The 21,764-nt window shown below is 38.8% G+C and overlaps 1 protein-coding gene across 1 annotated transcript; it reads left to right on the top strand.

Annotated features, from left to right (window-relative positions):
• The first annotated feature begins 4,849 nt into the window (after window positions 1-4,849).
• Window positions 4,850-20,988, top strand: LOC127847985 (uncharacterized). Its single transcript, XM_052380238.1, has 3 exons — window positions 4,850-4,992; window positions 19,940-20,193; window positions 20,567-20,988. Exons 1-3 carry the CDS (start codon window positions 4,910-4,912, stop codon window positions 20,986-20,988), a joined length of 759 nt encoding a protein of 252 aa, XP_052236198.1. The 5' UTR covers window positions 4,850-4,909.
• The last annotated feature ends 776 nt before the right edge of the window (window positions 20,989-21,764 follow it).

Below are 21,764 nucleotides of genomic sequence, written 5' to 3'. Positions count from 1 at the left end.
GCGGAAATCAGGACACGAAATAATGATTTAAACAGGTCTGGGTCGATCAAGCTATAGAAACGATTGTCCGGGCAGAACCCGGAAGGTTGTCTAAATAATGGAGGAACACACATCCTCTTAATTATCACGGGTCAAAATCATCATTAAACCAATGTCCGGAAATTGTGCGACATCTGTATGCAATCAATGAAATGATTTTTTATATTAAAAGTTTTTGATTTAAAGAAAAGAAACCCATTTCTATAAGAGTAACACTTTTACATCAATATAATTGAGAAAAGAACAGAGATGCAGCTAAAGCATCGGTGATATTTTTTTATAAATTAATGGTTGATTATTAAAATATAGTTAACCGTCAACGAGCTCAACATCGAAATAATTCTTGGTTTTGAATATTAATATTAAATGGTGTCATAAAAGTATACGTGCTAATAAAACACTAATATATATAAACAGGTACGGGTGACATGAACTCAGAAAAATGTGCAAAATAGCAGTTAGCTAATTGTTCGATTGACGCAGATGGTTAACTAGAAGATTTCAGCCAGCATTAGCAGGGACCTATACACAGAAAGCTTGTTTGCATAGGTCCCTTTCATTAGGGTGTGTGTCAATTGTGTAAATGATAAATAAATGATTAAATATTACACTGTCGTTTACTGCAATATACACAATTCCGCCTACATATTTCATCGAAATATCTAAATACATTTTAATACTTCGGTCTTATTTATAAATTCAGCCAGGTGGTATAATCATTTTTACGATAATTATTTTTTTGTGAATTAGTTTTTGTGACTGTGTGTGTTTCCTTCCTTTAGGTCTCACCGCGTCTTAACGAATTCATTTCGAGTAACCTTTAATTTCATATGTGGATCATTAACTTTTAACAATACATATGCAAGTATGCTCCGAAAATATGTTCCATGAGCGGTAATATAAATCCAAGGTAATAATCTGCTTGGTGTCAAATGTAAACAGTTAAACCGCTATAGTGCTCCGATACCCTGCCGTGAATGTGAACTTATGATTTTGTTTTCCGAAAACATCAAACTGCGAAAGAAAATAATTGTTAATTAAAGAATAAAAATGGATCTATTTCATAAGACAGAATGTAATTCAACACGACACATAAGGGTGTGCGAAGGTTATGTTACGACAACTACATCATTGTTTTTTGAATGAAAGATATAACGCGGGCTTAAACTTTTTGGAGGCATATGTGCACCCTTTTGATATTGAAGGATACCTTTATGTATCGTCCTTCAAAATGTCGGACCCTGGTCTTCTATAATTTGTCACCAATAATAGCTAGTGTGTGCTTATATGATAATCAGCGATCATTGTTAAAATGTTTCCACAAAATGATATCAATTTGTTTGAAAATACTTATATATTTCAATTGATTAATTATTTTTACTATTTGTGGCTTAATTTATTTCAATTGCACTGAGTAAATAATACAGGCTATCAAATAAGAAAACATAAGGCTAGAAATAGCTAAATGTCGGGATGGTCTGGGTCCGGATCCCTATATTTGGATTAGCAATACTAAAAAGTCTATGGACAGCATACATTATCACAAAATGCCTTTACCCCCGTGCCCTCCATCCTGCAAGGCCATCACTTCTAATGTATATAAATTCATGCGATACAAAACGTGAATTTTTACATTTGTTGCCAGGGCCACTCTTCAAATATACGCACACATTATCGTGTGCCTTTTTTATTTTATAATTTCAACGTAGAGTCTAGAAAGTATACCTTTTTTCTGTTATATTGATACCACTAAGGTTTGCAGTAAAGGGTTAGGGTTAGGTTGGATCCGGTTGGATCTTTTGTCACAATTTATTAGGTATCCAAAATAGACACGACCTAATTTCAAACGGGAACCGGACATCGCTGGACTACTGCAACGCTACTCTATATGGTTTTGCAGATCATGAACTGATAAAGTTACAACGTATTCAAAATATGTGTGCAAAGATGTTCCTATAACGGAGGAAATTCGACAGTTCCAAACAGGCGTTATCTGACTTGCACTGGCTACCGATTAAATACAGGATTTATTTCAAAATTTTGTGTTATATGTATAACTGCCATACTTCAAGAGCACCAGGGTACTTAAAAAAACTCCTGACACCGTATGCACACAGTCGCACAGGCATGAGGTCCGCTGACAGACTGGATGGATGTTATGTAGTCTGTCACGGAGTGATTTATAAGTGACAAGCGGTTCGAGCCTTGATCATGGAAATGATAATAGAGACAGATGAAATTGTAAATACTTCATTTAATAGATGTCTTAATATTTGCTACATTTTATTCTAAAACACTAATGTTAGTAGGAACCGCATGCATGTTAGTTTATCCTAATCGCTATCAGATAAAATTGTACCAATACAACATTTTATAAAAAAACAATCATAAAGTCACTGGCTGACTAAAAATGTCACAGCTGTCAACAGATAATACCACTCTCACACTAGGTCCTCGACCCTTTGGTGGCGCCCTTTGTGTCCACCCCACCGCGACACGGATGGCTCTCGCCTGACCTTAGGTCCCCTGGCGGCGTCCAACGTATCTTGCTTACTGCGGCACAGATTACCCTCGCCCGACCCTCGGTCCTCTGGCGATGTCCAACACTTGCCAGAACAACCCTCGTTGTGGCGCGTCCCGGTCGGCCCTTGTCGCCGATACCGCCTGCTCTCAGATATGGCAGCTGTCTGTCCAACCGTCGTTGGTGGTGGCCTCTTCCTCACTCACCCGGAAACCTCCCGTTGGGTGATGCCTGTTTTTCTGCATCCACCCGGAAACTGGGATTCCAGTTCCTATAAATATATTATCCAAATATCTGCCCCTTGGGCACCTTTTCCAGAGCGTCCAAACTGCTCGCAATTAACGACGGCACTGAGTTGTTTTGAAATTTCTGGGAACATTGGGTGTAAAAAAAACGATTCACTGATCTGTTGTTTATCAACTGGGCATGCCTTTGCTATAAAATACCAGAGTTCATGATTAGTTTGCATCCCAGAGCCCTATTATTTTGATAACCCAGGCCACATCGAGAACAAGCACAGATTATGTCATTGTGTACACACCGGTCTTACTGAAGTGACGTCACCATCTATGTATAGAATTTAGATTAGGTGTGAAGTAGGGGAATTTAACATTGCACATGTACAAAGCATGAATCTAGAATCTTGACATAGTCCCGTTCAACAAACGAAAGACATTTTGTGACAGAAGTTTCTTTACCATTAGTCCAAAGTTCTGGAACGATTTACCACCGTATATTCGTAAATCTGACAAAATTAATATATTTAAAAAGAATCTTTAAACATATTATTTTAATGATTTTTACTCAATGTTTCCGTAAGCTCCGCATTACATACATCGAATACGCATGCATGGTTATGTTCACTACCGCATGAACATACTTTTATTCTTTGCGTGTTTTAGTCAAATATTAATGTTATTTTATATAATATGAATTTATATTACTTTACTATTTTACATTTTCATTTATTCATCGAATGATTTATATATCTTAATCATAATCACGTTGTTTATATGTTTATCGTTCAAATGCTTGATTATTGCGATTTTTTTTATTTGTAAAGTGAGTTATTTTATGCTCTGTACGTGTTTATGATGTTTTTCAATGTGTTGTAAAACGCCACTGAATATGCACTTGTGTATAGATATAGGCGTTTAATCAAATTAAACATATTTACATTTACATAACTCAGATTCGTAGACAGTGCCGGATTTAGCACACTGGAGGCCCATTACACTGAAACGTTTTGGGCCCACGCCTTAGGCCCCCAGTCAGCCTAGTGCTTACTGGAAACCCGTGCCAAGTCGATTGCACTCCTTTAAATGATTGTCACTTGATAAAACAACGGTAAGCATTTAATCGAAATATTGCATAGATATAAAATTATTGGCTCTGCCGAGTCATAAGATTAGACAAAGTTAGTACAACTAATATTTCATCACGGTCTCATGGCGCCCCTTAATGTCGTGGGGCCTATAGGCAGTTGCTTATTATTACTTATGGGCAATCCGGGACTGTTCGTAGAAATGATGCCGTGAGAAAATTAAATTCAACATGAACATGTAATGTTTTCCCACGCTCCATCCAATATCTCTTGCATTTAATCACCAGTGTTTTGTACTTAAAACTTACCCGGTAAAAGGTTTACCACAAATCAGCAGCTGGCTAAAAAGACCAAGTGTTTGGCAGGTGCGTACGTAGGCATAATTGTGATAGTTATTTTTTGTTCATCAGTTGGTCTGTTCGTCAGGTTTATTCGATTTAGCCTGTACCCAAGTCGCATTTTCCTTTTTATTCGAGTTATTTTGCAGACCAAGCAAAGAAGCAACATTAGACACAACTTCCGCGCAGATATTTGACTAGAACCAGCATAGCTCGATCAAATTGTACGTGAGTGCGCGCAACGACAACACTGCACGGAGATTGCATTAGACCGTGAAAACATTATTCACTCCATTCTCTGCTACTGATAATATGCATTTTAAAAAGAACTTTGCATGTTGTATATAGGGGTAGAATGACTTAAAGGTACACAAGTGGTTATTTTGGATTAAACATTTTAATTTCACCTTACCGATGCTAGAATATTGATTGATACATATTACATAATACATTTAAATATCCTGGGTGTGTACCATAGAAATCTTCAACACACTGACTGCAATTACCTATATTTACGGTGAATGAGTCTGGATACGCGCATGGTAAAGGCGGCTTATTGCGTTGCGCATGTGTTTTCATTTTAAACAAGACGTTTATATCTAAAACGCAAATCAAAGCCACAGAATCCACAGCTCAGATGTTTGTCTGACTTTCAGTAAGTTCTCAGCTCCCCGTCCTGGAAGAATCATGAAGCGTGCCTGTGCGGTGTTTGTGTTGCTGTTTGCGATGTCGGCTCCTGGTGCGACTCGGGGCGGCTCCCTTGAGCCAAGGTACAAGTCAGAGTTCACGTACGATGAACAGCTTCTAGAGAAGATGATCCGAATGGAGGCAGAAATGGACAAATGGGAGACACGGATGAATGAACAACTCGGGCAGCTAACGAGTCTACGGGAACACATTGACCACCTAATGAAGACCGAGGATTCCCGTCTGGAGCTCATAAAAGAGGAGTTTGTGGAATCCCGTAACAACCTGACGGCACTGCAGTCTCGAGCTGATGGCCAAGTGCAGCAGCTTATAGAGAAGATCAAAAAAGGCGAGTTTTATTTATTACTTAAATTCAGATAATGTTTACATTTCTATAAAATATTTGTTGTACAAACTATTTCCTAGTATTTTAGTGGAACATTGGAGCATAAGCCTGAAACAAAATGTAATCATAGCATAAATTCTTGATTTTTCTGTCATTGCTTATTGCAAATCACGCTTACTTCATTTCATCATTTAAAAGCAAATATCCTGTTAGAATACAGAATTTAAAAATCGGTTAAACAACCAGTGTGTTTATGCAGTATTGTTTGCTTGATGGCGGTGAGCAGGGTTTTATTTGTGTGCTGACAACTCGAGTATTTGCTGAATAACACATTTTTTTCATATATTTTTTGTATCTTGTCAAAATGCAGAGGTGGGGACAACACCGAATATCTTGTTCAAAGCGAGACGAGTCAAGAACGAGACGCCTACTGATGGACAAGTCATTGTGTTCGAGGACGTTTTGTACAACCACGGTTCCGGGTACGACAGTTCCAGTGGCGTCTTCACTGCTCCAGTTGGAGGAACTTACTTGTTTACCGCTCGGTTGTTGGCCCATGATGGTGGCTCAGTGTTCTTTGAGATTAACGTGAACGGAAGCATGAATTCCAACGGGGCGCTTTATGATCACAAAGGGTATAGCTACGCCTCTGCTGATTCCGTGGTCCGTTTGTTACCCCGCGAACGAGTGTTCATCAAATCGCTCGATTCGAACATGATAGCCAATAGTGGGTTGCACACCCCCCTAACCTCCAAAAGCAATGAATTCACCGGGGTACTATTGCACATGTAAGTTCGAGCACGGTGCTGTCTATAGTTGGCATATGAACATTTTATTTATGACGAACATTTGTGTTTGTACTGTGTTTAATTATGCTTTGGCGTGACATAGGTTTATTGTACGTTACTGTCATTTCTTTACGTGGTAAAGGGTTGATGTTTATTGGTTCATGGTAAACTGGTTTGAGTGACGATTATAAACAATGCGTGAACCCACGTTCGACAGCATAAGGTCACATCAACTGATTATGTTAAGCAAGCGTCTAAGTCTAGTATAGTAGGTAGAGAAAATTTAATAAAATGCATGGAAATCCACGTTCTGCTGTGTTATTTGTTTATTGCGAATATAATAACACTACTTACTTCGAAATCAGTAAACAAATACAAGAGTACAGTGTCGTGTAAGCGTTTTATTAGTTTTTCAGTTATGCTCGACCACAGGTGGTTAGCGTGTGGCTATGATATTAACAAGCAAATTCGTTGAATTGATATCCCCCGCAAATATACTTCTGGACATAACAGTTTTCTGGACGGATGGACAACGCAAACGTGCACATCCTCTTATCCATATATATATAATCATACCAAGTTTCAATAAAATCCGTCAAAGCACTTCCAAGATATGGCTCCGGACACACACAAAAAAGCATTTGTTCAAGATACAAAGGGTCATAACTCCATTATTATCCGATGGAGTACAATGCAATTTGGCGTGCATCATCCTCTTATCCATATATATACTCATACCAAGTTTCAATGAAATCTGCCAAAGCACTTCCAAGATATGGCTCCGGACACAAAACAAACATTTTTCAATATACAAAGGGCCATAACTCCGTTATTAACAGATGGTGTACAATGCCATTTGGCGTGCATCATCCTCTTATCCATATATATACTCATACCAAGTTTCAATGAAATCCGCCAAAGCACTTACAAGATATGGCTCCGGACACAAAACAAACATTTTTCAATATACAAAGGGCCATAACTCCGTTATTAACAGATGGTGTACAATGCCATTTGGCGTGCATCATCCTCTTATCCATATATATACAAAAGTGCCGGCTGACAGACAGAAGGACGGACGGACAACGCCAAAACAATATCCCTCCGCCTATGGCGCGGGATAATTAGTAAAAACATCATATTGAATGAAAAATAATCAAATTATAACGAAAAATCAACTTCTCTGAGAAAAAAACTTGTCACTATCAAATATATATATGTAAATGTTCATATCTTGTAATATTTTTACAAATGCTTGGTAAAAGTTTAAGAAATTACAATATACACAACTCGCGTGACCTACTCTAGATCTAGAGCTGCCGCAGAAATGGTGTTTCGGCACTTTCCTTTAAAAGTTAAGTAGTCGGGCTAGGATTCAAACTTACGATTCTCGGACTGTCTATCCTTCACTTTACCAACGGAAGAAACTGGGATCGGGCGATTTTATAACGACAACAAAAAGATTGCACCGTTAATTCAAACATGAATGGATCATATAAGAAAATATTGACTCTTTTTAGGGTATTGTGGTGTTGTTTATCTTACAACGCCGCATTGTCAGTCAAGCGCTTTATCAACTAAAAGACGCAATGACACGTTGTCAGTATAGCTCTCAATCAACTGAAACTCATAAACGCCGCATTTTCAGTCAAGCACACTATCAACTGAGACTCATGAACGCCACATTATAAGTTAAGCGGTCTCAAAACTGAGACTCATGAATGCCACATTGTCAGTCAAGCAATGTATCAACTGAGACTCATGAACGCCGCTTTGTCAGTCAAGCGCTCTATCATTTGAGACTAATGAACGCCGCATAGTCAGTCAAGGGCTCTATTAACTTAGACCCATGGACGCCTCAATGTCAGCCAAGCGCTCTATTGACTGAGACTTATGAATGCCACATTGTCAGACACTTGCTCTATCAAATGAGACTCATGAACGCCGCATTGTCAGTCAATCGCTCTATAAATTAGACTCTTGAAAGTTACATTGTCAGTAAAGCGCTTTTGTCAGTCAAGCGCTTTATCAACTAAGGCTTTCATACGCCGCATTGTCAGTCTACCGATTTATCAACTAATACTCATAAACGCCGCGTTGTCTGTCAATCGCATTTTAAACTGAAACTCATGAATACCGCATTGAAAGTCAAGCGCTTTATCAACTGGGCTCATAAATGCCGCATTGTACGTCAAGCGCAACTGGGCTCATGAACGCCTTATTTTCAGTCTAGCGCTATATCAACTGAGACCCATGAACGCCGCATTGTCAGCCAAACGTTCTCTTAACTGAGGCTCACAAACGCCATATTGTCAATCAAACGCTCTATCATCTGAGACTCGTGAACGTCGCATTGTCAGTAAAGGCGCTTTATTAATTGAGACTCGAGAACGCTATATTTTCAGTCAAGTCCACTATCAACTGAGACTCATGAATGCCGCATTATCAGTCAATCTCTTAATCAAATGAGACTCATGAACGCCGCATTATTAGTCAAGAGCTCTGTCTTCTGAAACTCATGAACGCAAAACTGTCAGTCAAGCTCTTTATCATCTAAGACTGATAAACGCCGCATTTTCAGACAATCGCTCTATCAACTGAGACTCATGAACGCCAATCAGTCAGTCAATCGGTTTATAAACGGAACCTCGTGAACGCCGCATTATCAGTCTAGCGTTACACCAACTGAGACTCATGAACGCCGCAATGCAAGTCTAGCGCTCTATCAACTGAGACTCTTGAACGCCGTATTGGTAGTCTAGCAATTTATAAACTGAGACTCATGAACGCCTCATTGTCAGCCAAGTGCTATATTAACTGTGCAAGTCGGGCTCGGGCGATGAGACATTAGCGATAAAATGTCTTAAAACAAATGTAAACACGCATGTACATCAAATAAGCGCATTTTAAACAACATGACCACGAGTTATTGACATTAATATTTATGTGTGTCTATCTAGAAAAAATCCATCCCCAACAAATAAATCTCTGCCGATTCCGAGCGGCAAGCGTCCGGCTTAACACTTTTTACCGAGCGGACCATCCTTTTTATAATAGACATCACTTTATCTCGTTCAGCCCCGTCCCATATTTTACACAGCACGTGGCCACCTTTTGTTAATATCGCTGAAGAAAACTTCAACACGGCGACAGACAGCTGACAGATCCGGTCATGGTCAAGTACCGCGGTACCGGAGGCTGAGGGCGCCATATCGCTGAGGATGACGTCGGCTAATCTGTCGTTAAGAATGTTAATTATTCGTTGCTGTGTAGTTGAAGTGGTAAAGTCATGGCCTGCGAGCGTCACAACGCCTTCGATAGGAACTATTTGCTACTGGTCGCTGCCGATAACAGTTCCCTCGAGCGTGTCTTGAAAAGTAAGGGTAACATATACATGTACATTAATATCAACTAACACGACTTTAAAAAAGCACGTGCTAACAATTCGATACAAACGACGAGTAAACAAAACAGTTAATAAACAATCAACGTTTTTCAATAAAACGTCCGTATAATTTTATTTTCTAATGATTACAACAATACATACAATTCCCGATATTAAATTCTCGCAAAATTACACATCGTCCATTGTAAGTTTTTTATTTGTTATCCTTTTCTTGGAATATTTGCAGATGGCATTTTTGGCGTTTCTTAACAGAAATGCAAGATACATGTTGAATTTCACACGAGTTTTGAACAAAGTATGAATGTGAGAAGGGTTCAATTTGACGAACCTTTAGGAGGAAATCGTTTGTTTTTTTTTTCAGCAAAAATGTATATTTATATGAGCAATTCTTTTTTGTCGAACATACTCCCAAAGAATCATTATGTTAAGATTTGTTTAAAGGCATGTTAAATATACACTTTACGCTTAATGGAGAGTGCGGCTTATTGCGCAAGCAAAATGGATTGGTCTCTTAATATTATAATCCCCACTGTCCAACAAGTCTTTCAACGTAAACTTTTCAAATTTAATACTGTCAAATGTAGATAGCAATAAAATTTGAGTATATATATTTTATTCATATCATTATTTCGCAGTTAAAAATGTTACATACGCAGCACTTCTATGAATAATAAGCATACTGGTGTTAATACTGAAAATGCTACAAACTTGTATACAACATTGAATACAACATGGTCAAGATAATACGTATATCAGATTGTATAAAAACGTTGTCTGCAGCTTTTGCGATGTTTCCGTTGCCATTGGAGAAATCAGCCGCGATATCATTAGAACACATTTTCTTAGCAAATTTCATGATCATTGGGCAAATAATAATATAAGTTTGTCATTAAATGCTTTAAATTGATAAATGTAAACATTTGATCTAAATAGCTCCAGTAAAAAAAGAGAATACAATTCAAGAATGAAAAAAGTAATCCTCAGCTGGGATAAAACCACTTACCATTGGAGTAAAAGCACAGCACTCAAACCAGCAATCTCGGCAATCCTTACTAATAAAGTATGATGTGTATTTTATACTTTATATAAGCCATCCTCGTAATGTCAAAAAATATAACGATAGCAACAAAACTCTCCAAATTATTTTATCGTTTCGCGTTTGTAACGCTTTATAATTTTAATGCCTTTAAATAGTCAAACGATTCATATAATGGATATTTTAGAGCGTAGTTAATGTTCATTGATACTGTTTCCTCGCGAATATAATAACTACAACGAAAAATTTTAACTCTGGAAAAAATTATTTTCAATTTTGTCAATTCACCAAAACGTGAAAAGGTTTCTTAAAACTGCCAACGCCTGTAGTTTGAAAGGATATATGCATTTGTATTAAGAAGTTTTCAGGAAAAAAACAACATTTGTATAGCTCTAGTGACCTACATATTCAACGGCCCTGGAAGATTTTAGAAGAGAATCACCAAAGATCATTCTTGTGAAGTTTCCATAAAATGTCGAGGGACTCAGGCGGAGAAGTCAAGAGAAAAAACGTTAACGTACGCTCGCACATCACGCATTATTTCACAGTATCCTAGAATCTCCACATGAGCTAACACATTCGGAAACAGATTAAATAAATACATATGTTATCAGGAAATCGTAACTTTGAGTCGCAAATCGCTAACGGACGCAATAAATTCAAATGCTTTGAGAACAAAGCCGCAAGCACCGCGGCCCAAATATTTTAAGCAGTAGCCGTTCCGCGAGAGTAAGTTTTTTAGCAGTATCAATTAATTAACAAATTACTTATATCAATACCTACATGACTATTGCACTTGATAATGTGTAAATGCTAGATAAACGTGTGTAATGTATACAGAATAATGCAGACTTGTGAATGGATTCGTGTTCTAGTGGTAACCACAGGTGGTTAGCGTGTGGCTATGATATTAATTAGTGAAAACATCATTTTGAATGATAAATAATCATCTATAACGAAAAATTAACTTTTATGACAAAAAAATTCACTATCAAATATATATATATATCTTTGATAGTGATAATTTCTTTTTCATAAAAGTAAATTTTTCGTTATAATATGATTATTTATCATTCAAAATGATGTTTTCACTAATTAATATCATAGCCACACGCTAACCACCTGTGGGTGAAACACACTGGTGGCACAACTTGGGAGTCGCACATTTTGACCCAGCAAACACAATAACGTTGTAAAACCGTTGTAATAACGTTATACATAACGTTGGTAAAACGCTATTGTACAACTTCCATACGACGTGAAAGTGTGCACTCCATATAACGTTGTTATAACGTTATAAAATAAAGTTATCAAGTAACCAAAATGCAAACTTTATATGACCTTTCTAAATAATTGACACACTTCACAGCACGTCATATTTTTAATTATTTTATTACAAAATTATAAAAACAATCAAACAATGTTAACCTAACTAACTGGAGAATTTTAATTCAATATGAAACCCAGACTTGGCTCAGATTCGTAGACATTATCCCATGGTGAAAACACAAGTGAACATTTACATGCCAAGTATTCTAATAACACAGTAATGTAATTTAAACAACGGTAGCACATTTTCGACGAAACATCTGCTTGCACTAAATGCCAAATTTTTGTCAAGGGCGTACGTGCGCGTAATTATAATATTTCTGTTGTTTTTTTCTCTAAAATTCGTCCGTTCATCATGTATGTACTATAAAGCCTGTCCCCATGAGGATTTTTCTTTTTTATTCTCAGTTTTCTAGCAGATCAAACAAAGAAGCAACATGAGACCGCGTACACCTTATTCACTACGATACCCATTTCTGCATTTTCTGCATTCAATGGACTGTTACAATAAGTTCTTATTTTGGACTTAAGAAAGGAATAGCAGATTACCGATGTTAGCAAATGGCTAAATAACTATGGCATATACATTTCAATAGTCATGTATCACACAAATCTTTAAGACAGAAACTGCAATAACCTATTTTACGGTGAACGAGTCTGAATACGCACATTGTAAAGGCGGCTTATTGTTCTGCGCGTGTGTTTTCATTTAAAACAAGACGTTTATATCAAAAACGCAAATCGAAACCACAGAATCTACAGCTCAGATGCTTGTCTGACTTTCAGTCAGTTCTCATCTCCCCGTCCTAGAAGAGTCATGCAGCGTGCCTGTGCGGTGTTTGTGTTGCTGTTAGCGATGTCTGTCTGCTCCTGGTGCGGCTCGGGGCGCCTCCCATGAGCCAAGGTACAAGTCAGAGTTCCCGTACGATGAACAACTTCTGGAGAAGATGATCCGAATGGAGGCAGAAATGGACAAATGGGAGATACGAATGAATGAACAACTCGGGCAGCTAACGAGTCTACGGGAACACATTGACCACCCAATGAAGACCGAGGATTCCCGTCTGGAGCTCATACAGAACGTGCTTATGGAGTCCCGTAACAACCTGACAGCACTGCAGTCGCGAGCTGATGTCCAAATACAGCAGCTTATAGAGAAGATTAAAAAAAGGCGAGTTTTATTGATGACACACAATTAGTTATTGCTTTTTCTGTATTATATTTTATAAACAGATATAAGCTATTGTCTTAAAGAGTAACCAGATCAATTACATAAATTCAGATAATGCTTACATTTCTATAAAATATTTTTTACATATACAAAGTATTGCCTAGTATTTTAGTGGAACATTGGAGCTTTAGCCTGTTATTGAAAAGTATGTAATCATAGCATAAATTCTGGATTTTTTTCTGTCGTTGCTTATTGCAAATAACACTTACATCATTTCATCCTTTAAAAGCAAATATCCTGTTATAATACAGATTTTCAAAATTGGTTAAAGATCCAGTGTGTTTATGCCGTATTGTTTGTTTGATTGAGCAGGGTTTTATTTGTGTGTTTCCAACTCGAGTGTTTGCTGAAAAACACAGTTTTTTTTATATTTTTTTGTATCTTGTCAAAAATGCAGAGGCCGGGACATCGAACATCTTGTTCAAAGCGAGGCGAGTCAAAAGCGAATCGCCTACTAATGGACAAGTCATCGTGTTCGAGTACGTTTTGTACAGCCACGGTTCCGGGTACGACAGTTCCAGTGGCGTCTTCACTGCTCCTGTTGAAGGAACTTACTTGTTTACCGCTCGGTTGTTGTCCCAGGCCGCTGGATCAGTGTTCATTGAGATCAACGTCAACGGAAACATGAATTCAAACGGGGCGCTGTTTTGTAACCAAGGATGGAGCTACACCACTGCTGATTCCGTGGTGCGTTTGCTACCTGGGGAACGAGTGTTCATCAAATCGCTCTATTCGAACTCGATAGACAATACTCGGTTGCTAGGCGAAATAAGATCCAAAAGCAATGAATTCACCGGGGTACTACTGCACGTGTAACTTCGAGAACAGTGCTGTATATAGTTTGCATATAAACATTTTATTTAGGACGAACATTTGTGTCTGTACTGTGTTATGCTTTGGCGTGACACAGGTATATTTATCGCGACTGTCATTTTATTACGTCGTAAAGGTTGATGTTTATTGGTTCATGGTAAACTGGGTTGAATGATGATTACACGTTCGACAGCATAAGGTCACATAAACTCACCATCTTAAGCTAGCGTATAAGTCTAGTATAGTAGGTAGAGTAAATTTAATAAAATGCATGGAAATCCACGTTCCGCTGTGTTGTTTATTGCGAATATAATAAAACTACTTACTTCGAAACTACTATACAAATACAAGAGTACATTGACGTGTAAGCGCTTTATTAGTTGTTCAGTTATTCTGGGCGTTTTTAATATTAGTTAAATAAGTTAAAAACCGAACAACCGGTAATGTCAAAGATACCTTTTCAAGTTATGGTAAATTGACGAAATTGAAAAAAATGGCTCAGATTTTCAAATTTTCGTGGTAGTTTATATGACATGTGCGAGGAAACAGTAATACTGAACATTTACTATGCTTTAAAATATCCATTATATGCATATTTTGACGATTTAAAAACCTGAAAATTATAAAGCGTTACAAACGATTGAATAATTTGGTAGTCCTGATGTTATCGTTATACGTTGTGACATATCGACGATTGCTTACATAAAGTATTTTTTTCTGTGTATCTGAGCACGGATGGCCGAGGATTTAAGGGCTAGACTTTTACTCCAAGCAAGGGTCAGTGGTTCGAGTCCAGCTAAGGATTACCTAATTTCCTTTTTATTATAATTATCTACTGGAGCTATTTAGTTCAAGTTTTTGTATTTTTAACATTGATCAATTAAAAGCATTTAATTACAAACTTCAATACATGCTAAAATCTGTGAAAAGTTCATTTTACTATAGGAACATGTTATTTTGAAGCATTCAATCGAAATCATGCAATGAAAAAGGTCGGATTTCTGACGATGAGAAATTTAACATCAAACATGTAAACGTATGAAAATACCCATACCTAAGAGCAAAGCAAAGTGTTTATTGTCTTTGACATTGATAAACGAAAATTTAAAAACCATTATCCTATATTATTGCAGAAATTCTATCTATAATGCCCTCTGAAGGGTTGCAAAAACTTGGAAAAGGAGGGCTTGAACGAAGAAATAGTGTATTAACAAGGCGATTCACGTTCCTTTCAAGCCCTGTTATGTGTTTTTCATATCCATAAACTGGGCCACGCGCAGTTACTTCCCATGTTTCATTTGATTCAATGAAGTTATTATGAACTTTGTTGATAACTCCAGCCTTCGACGACTTTCCTAGCATTAATGGGGAATTGAATAAGCACCAGTTTCCTCATGCATGCAGGGATAAAGGCAATGAATATTTCAATCCACTTTTCAAATTGTACCATCAGTGCACTCTCTTGACAACAGCTTTATTTATTAGCAACGTCAATGAAGTTAAGGTTATTTATTCAACACTTTCAAAAGACTATGCTGTAAATGTAAGTGTTTAAGTACATTCGACGTTCCTGCTGTATGCTTGAAAAACTTCAGTGACAATATGTTGGCAGTATCAATTTTGTACTCGGGCAGGAACGGATTTTTTGAGCGCCCGCGGATGATCATGCCCTCGAAAACGTGTATTATCCCTATATTAGTAACTGGACTGTAAACAATGCAATTCTCAATGCTATGCATAAAGTCGGACTCTTTTTACATAGTTGTTTTTATTCAGTTATTGATAGTTAATAACAATATGTTTTTTACTCTAAAGCAATCTTGGAATATCAGGTTACATTTCAGATTTAATACTTATATTGTAGCGCGAGCCGCCGACTTGCTGAGGCCGCCACTGAGCGCTGTGTGTGCGACTTCAAACACATGATGTGCCTTCCGATGTCCTCGGAAGGCAAACTATTTCATTGACTATAATAAACAGTGTAATTAATAATTTTCCTTAGGCTACCTGCCTTCTGATTATGAACTTAAATTAATCGAGTCCCTTCAAGATATATACAATGCGACCAAAGAGGGGACCGATGCCCTCAACGAACCCTCCGGCTTCCGTGAAGCTACTGGCTACCACCTCCGTGGGGCTACTGGCTTCCGCGAAGCCACTGGCTCTCCGTCACCCCAAGGCCTTAGGTGAAGCTTTCCTTTATGCCTTGTACGACGTCCGCAGACTCCAACACTCTGAAAACCCTCTACAAGAAACAGGAACTCTGCTGCCCGGGTAGCACCGTTTAAAGCTTGCAGCCAACGTAAATACCCAACTTCTTTTAAAGTAACGTCCCTTTTCTTCAGATGTTGATCCGCTCGCATACATAGGAGAACTGCCCAACTTGTGTGTGAATGTCAGAGTTTATTAACAGGTATCGCTGCGTCTTCACGACTGCCTTATGTGCGGACCTGCCCCTGTGACCTTTCAGGAGAAAAAGATTAATTTTGAGCCAAAGTAGGTCAAATTTACCCCGGCTTTCCGGGTATTCGCCAAAGATATAATTTGGATCCAAATAGACCAGTGCACGGTGGCCAATGAGACCTTAATGTGCACTGGTAGTAGACAATTTCAAGACAAATTCTTGTCTGGACGCAGCTCCGCCAAGGGAGTGCAGCAAGCAGCTCTGCCTTTATGGCCACTCTCGATGTCACCAGCCGTCGTCTTCATCCCCGAGACGGTTTCCCCATTGCGTCGCCCCGTATGTCCTCCACACTGGTGATCTTGCTGTCCCGCTGTTCCCATCCCTCTACAGACGGGACCTCTGGTAGGTCCGGAAAGCGAACTCTCGACGATAAACAGCGGTTGACAAGACCGCTGCATCTTGGAGAAGACAGCAATCCCAGCAGTGTGGAAGACGTCCGGCTCGAGGGTGGCGGACTCAGCTGGATTAGCAGAGCCACCCGCAGAAGTTCCCCTCTATAAGGAAATATTTACATGTGAGAAGATCTTCTGCGGGCGACTTTCGCCTCCGTCGCGACGCGCACTCTCCAGCTGCTGACCGAGACTGCCCAACTTGATGATGATGATGAATTCGAAGTTTATTTGAAGGTCCTTCCTCCTCTTTACAGAGTGATTACGGTCCGACCTTTGACAATTAAAAGGACGCTCTTTCTCTTCACCGCGCGCTGCGCCGCCTTTATGGCCACTATTTCCGCCATCAGCCGTCGCCCCAATCCCCGGAATGGTTTTCCCAGTACATTGAGCGTACTGAGTACCGCCGCCCCGGGGTCCCTCTATAAGGCCACCCCCTCGTTGTTCTGGGACCGCCAAGACCCAGGTCCGCCCCGTATGTCCTCCACACTGGTAAGCTCGATGTCCCGCTCTCCCCCGTCCCTCTTCTGGAAGTCATAGTGTGAAAGCCACACTATCCTCTTTGACCCTTGCATACAGAGTGGCTCGGGCTCCCGATCTTCAAGATCCGGGAGACAGCGAACCCCCGTCGATTAACAGCGGTTGACTAGACCGCTGCATCTTCGGGGAGACAGCGAACATAGCAGTGTAGAAGACGTCCGGCTCGAGGGTGGCGGACCTAGCTGGATAAGCAGAGCCACCCGCAGAAGTTCCCTTTATAAGGACATATGTACAGGTGAGAAGATCTTCTGCTGGTGACTCTCGCCACGGTCGCGACGCGCACGCTCCAGCTGCTGACCGAGGACTGCCCAACTTGCCGATCTGCGCGTCTTTATATACTGGCGAACAGAGCGCCACCTAGCCAACGGAAAGGCACTACCGAAGTTACCGAATTCCCTCCGCACTCTACGGAGATTACCGATCAGCATTTCTCCTTCACTTACACAGAAACTAGCCGAATATATACGCAGGATTTTACTAGAAACATTCCTTAAATATCAAATACTCTTTAAATGCGTAATACATTATTTTAGCCATACAATTAACTTACTTTATGAAGAACAAGTTACAATTTCATATTGTTTACCTGGCAAATTTAAAACTAATGGAGGTAATTATACTGTATCAGTAAAGAAACGCAAAGCATCTATTTCGACCACGAATCCTTCGTCATAATATGATCAATATACATCGTTGACGTGTTTGAGACCGGTTATACTGGTCTGTTTGGTATTGCGATGACTATCTAGTAATTGAGTTTTTGAGTAATCGGCACTTACCTATACAATTTAAGTAGTCGGGCTAGGATTCAAACTTACGATTATCGGACTGTCTATCCATCACTTTACCCACGGAATAAACTGGGATCGGGCGATTTTAAAAGGACAAAAAAAAAACTGAACATTTAATTCAAACATATTCCGATCAAATAAAAAAACATTGATTATTTTGAGGGTATTCTGTTGTTTGATGATGCCGTCATCTGTAATTTTCTATTGAAGTCCCCCTATGAGGTTATTGATGAACAAAGGAACTGGATCGGTCTTAGGAAAGACCCTTAGACAACTAGGGCTTCATCCGAGAATGGCCATGAACCCTATGAGATCTTAAAGAAAAGAGCCGATTCAGTAAATATAAGCGCGTCTTATCATGCCATAGTGATGAAGTTTTTTAAATATCCACTGGGGAATGGGGGTCTGGAATCAAGTACTGTTATGCATTTTTTATCATTGTTGATGCCAACTGAAAATTGGCTGAGTTGTGCATCTCTTTTTTACCCTAAAATCGCGTTGGCAGTATGTGCATACAATTGAACATATATGTTAATTACTTCCATTATCTGACATAGTTAAAGAAGCTTGCATTGCCTTTTGGAGGGCTAAATAAAGATATACATTGCGCAAACACAGTTATTTCTTGATATGTTAAATAGTACTACAGACTCGCTTTTACGAAACAAGACCAAGTTGTAAAAAAAAAAGGTTAGAAACACTTTTTTGTGCATATTTTCTAATACATGTACTATGTTTCCACTGTCGGGCGATCCACCACGATTGGCCATACGTCACTGATAGTTACATTTGTATTAGACTTCATGCTTAGACACAAGGTGATTCGTGTTCATACGTTATGCTTACCTGCTTTGCGTTTGGATGCTATCTGTTCACTGTTGCAATTACTAATAAGTAATGACCTGCATTATATATTGTGGGGTAAGAGAAGTAACGCTGCCGAATGCCTATTATCTTGGTCCTCTTGTATTTTATTTAGAGCATGCCATCTTAATGTAAGTTTTTACACTGATTTACATTTCCTGTCACACAAAATTTCAGGCATATCACTGTCTTAAATAACCTTTTCAAGGACAGGGTGCAGTTTGGATTACAAATAACGGAGAGAGTACTGAACCGCTTTAACCCCGTAAAACAGGTATGATTTTGTGTTTTTACAGTGTATGTTTGTTTCTTTTATGTTCATCTCTGAAAATGTACGTCTGTCTAAGAGCTACTCTTCACATTAGTGTGCGCAGTAGCGTTTACCTTTAACGTAATTTCAAATGAAACCCAGACTTGGCTCAGATTCGTAGAAATTATCCCATGGAGAAAATACAAGCGAACATTAACATACCATGTGTTCCAATAACACATGCATTTACTTTACACGGTAACACATTTTCCACGAAACAAATGCTGGCACTAAATGCCAAATTTTTGTCACGGGCGTACGTGCGCATAATTACAATAGTTATGTTTTTTTCTACAATTTGTCCGTTCATTAGGTATGTTCTATAAAGCCTGTCCCCATGTTGATTTTTCTTGTTTATTCGAAGTTTTCTAGCAGATCATACAAAGCAGCAACATTAGACCGCGTAGACCTTATCCACTACGATGCCCATTACTGCATTTTCTGCATTATTCATTTCAATAGGTATGTACCATACAACTCTTTAAAACAGTGACTGCAATAACCTATTTTTACGATGAACGAGTCTGGATACGCACATGGCGGCTTATTGCGCTGCGCATGTGTTTTCATTTTAAGAGTCTACATCTCAGATGCTTGTCTGACTTTCAGTCAGTTCTCAGCTTCCCGTCCTGGAAGAATCATGCAGCGTGCCTGTGCGGTGTTTGTGTTGCTGTTGGCGATGTCGGCTCCTGGTGCGACTGGGGGCGCCGCCCATGAGCCAAGGTACAAGTCAGAGTTCACGTACGATGAACAGCTTCTGGAGAAGATGATCCGAATGGAGGCAGAAATGGACAAATGGGAGACACGGATGAATGAACAACTCGGACAGCTAAGGAGCCTACGGGAACACATTGATCACCTGATGAAGACCGAGGACTCCCGTCTGGAGCTCATACAGGAATCCAGTAATAACTTGACGGCACTGCAGTCGCGAACTGATGGCCAACTACAGCAGCTTATAGAGAAGTTTAAAAAAGGCGAGTTTTATTTATTACATTTATTCAGATAATGCTTACCTTTCTATAAAATATTTTTTATACAAACTATTGCCTAGTATTTTAGTGCAACATTTGAGCATTTGCCTGTTATTAAAAATTATGTAAGCATAGCATAAATTCTTGATTATTCTGTCGTTGCTTATTGCAAATAACACTTACTTGATTTCCTCCTTTAAAAGCAAATATCCTGTTAGGATACAGATTTTCAAAATCGGTTCAAGAACCAGTGTGTTTATGCCGTATTGTTTGTTTGATGGCGGTGAGAAGGGTTTTATTTGTGTGTTGACAACTCGAGTATTTTCTGAATAACACAGTTTTTAAAAATATTTTTTGTATCTTGTAAAAAATGCAGAGGTCGGGAAAACACCGAATATCTTGTTCAAAGCGAGGCGAGTCAAGAACGTGACGCCTACTGATGGACAAGTCATCGTGTTCGAGGACGTTTTGTACAACCACGGTTCCGGGTACGACAGTTCCAGTGGCGTCTTCACTGCTCCTGTTGGAGGAACTTACTTGTTTACCGCTCGGCTGTTGTCCACGGAAGCTGGACCAGTGTTCTTCGAGATCAACGTCAACGGAAACATGAATTCCAACGGGGCGCTGTTTGCTAACAAAGGATGGATCTACGCCTCTGCTGATTCTGTGGTCCGTTTGCTACCTGGGGAACGAGTGTTTATCAAATCACTCTATTCGAACAAGATATGCAATACTGGGTTGCTAGGCGACCTTAACTCCAAAAGCAATGAATTCACCGGGGTACTACTGCACGTGTAAGTTCGAGCACAGTGTTGTATATAGTTTGCATATTAACATTTTATTTAGGACGAACATTTGTGTTTATACTGTGTTATGCTTTGGGGTGACATAGGTATATTTTACCTGACTGTCATTTGTTTACATCGTAAAGGGTTGATGTGTATTGGTTCATGGTAAACTGGTATGAGTGACGATTATAAACAATGCGTATTCCCACGTTGTAAAGCTAGTGATAAGTCTAGTATGGTAGGTAGAGTAAATTTAATAAAATGCATGGAAATCCACGTCCCGCTGTGTTATTTATTTATTGCGAATATATAACAATACTTACTTCGAAACTACTAAACAAATACAACAGTACAGTGACGTGTAAGCGCTTTATTAGTTGTTCAATTATGCTGGACGTTTTTACTATAAGAAAAGTTAAATAAGTTTAAATAAGTTAAAAACCGTTCAACCGAAAAGGGACCTTTTCACGTTTTGGTAAATTGACAGAATTGAAAAAAATTGGTTCAGATTTTCAAATGTTCGTGGTAGTTATGATTTGTGCGAGGAAACAGTAATACTGAGCATTTACTATACTCTAAAATATCAATTTATACATATTTTGACGAGTTACTACCTAAAAATTATAAAGCGTTACAAACGCGAAAGGATAGAATAATTCGGTAGTCCTGTTGTTATCGTTATACTTTGTGACATTTCGACGATTGCTTATATAAAGTATATACGGAATATTACGCTAGTCAATTTTTTCCAAGAGTTTGTATCACTCGAGTGGCTTGTGTGATGAC

Source organism: Dreissena polymorpha, chromosome 10 (genome assembly GCF_020536995.1).
Source record: "Dreissena polymorpha isolate Duluth1 chromosome 10, UMN_Dpol_1.0, whole genome shotgun sequence".
In the NCBI taxonomy this organism is placed as follows: Eukaryota; Metazoa; Mollusca; class Bivalvia; order Myida; family Dreissenidae; genus Dreissena; species Dreissena polymorpha.
This window is presented reverse-complemented; position numbering and strand designations above follow the sequence as displayed.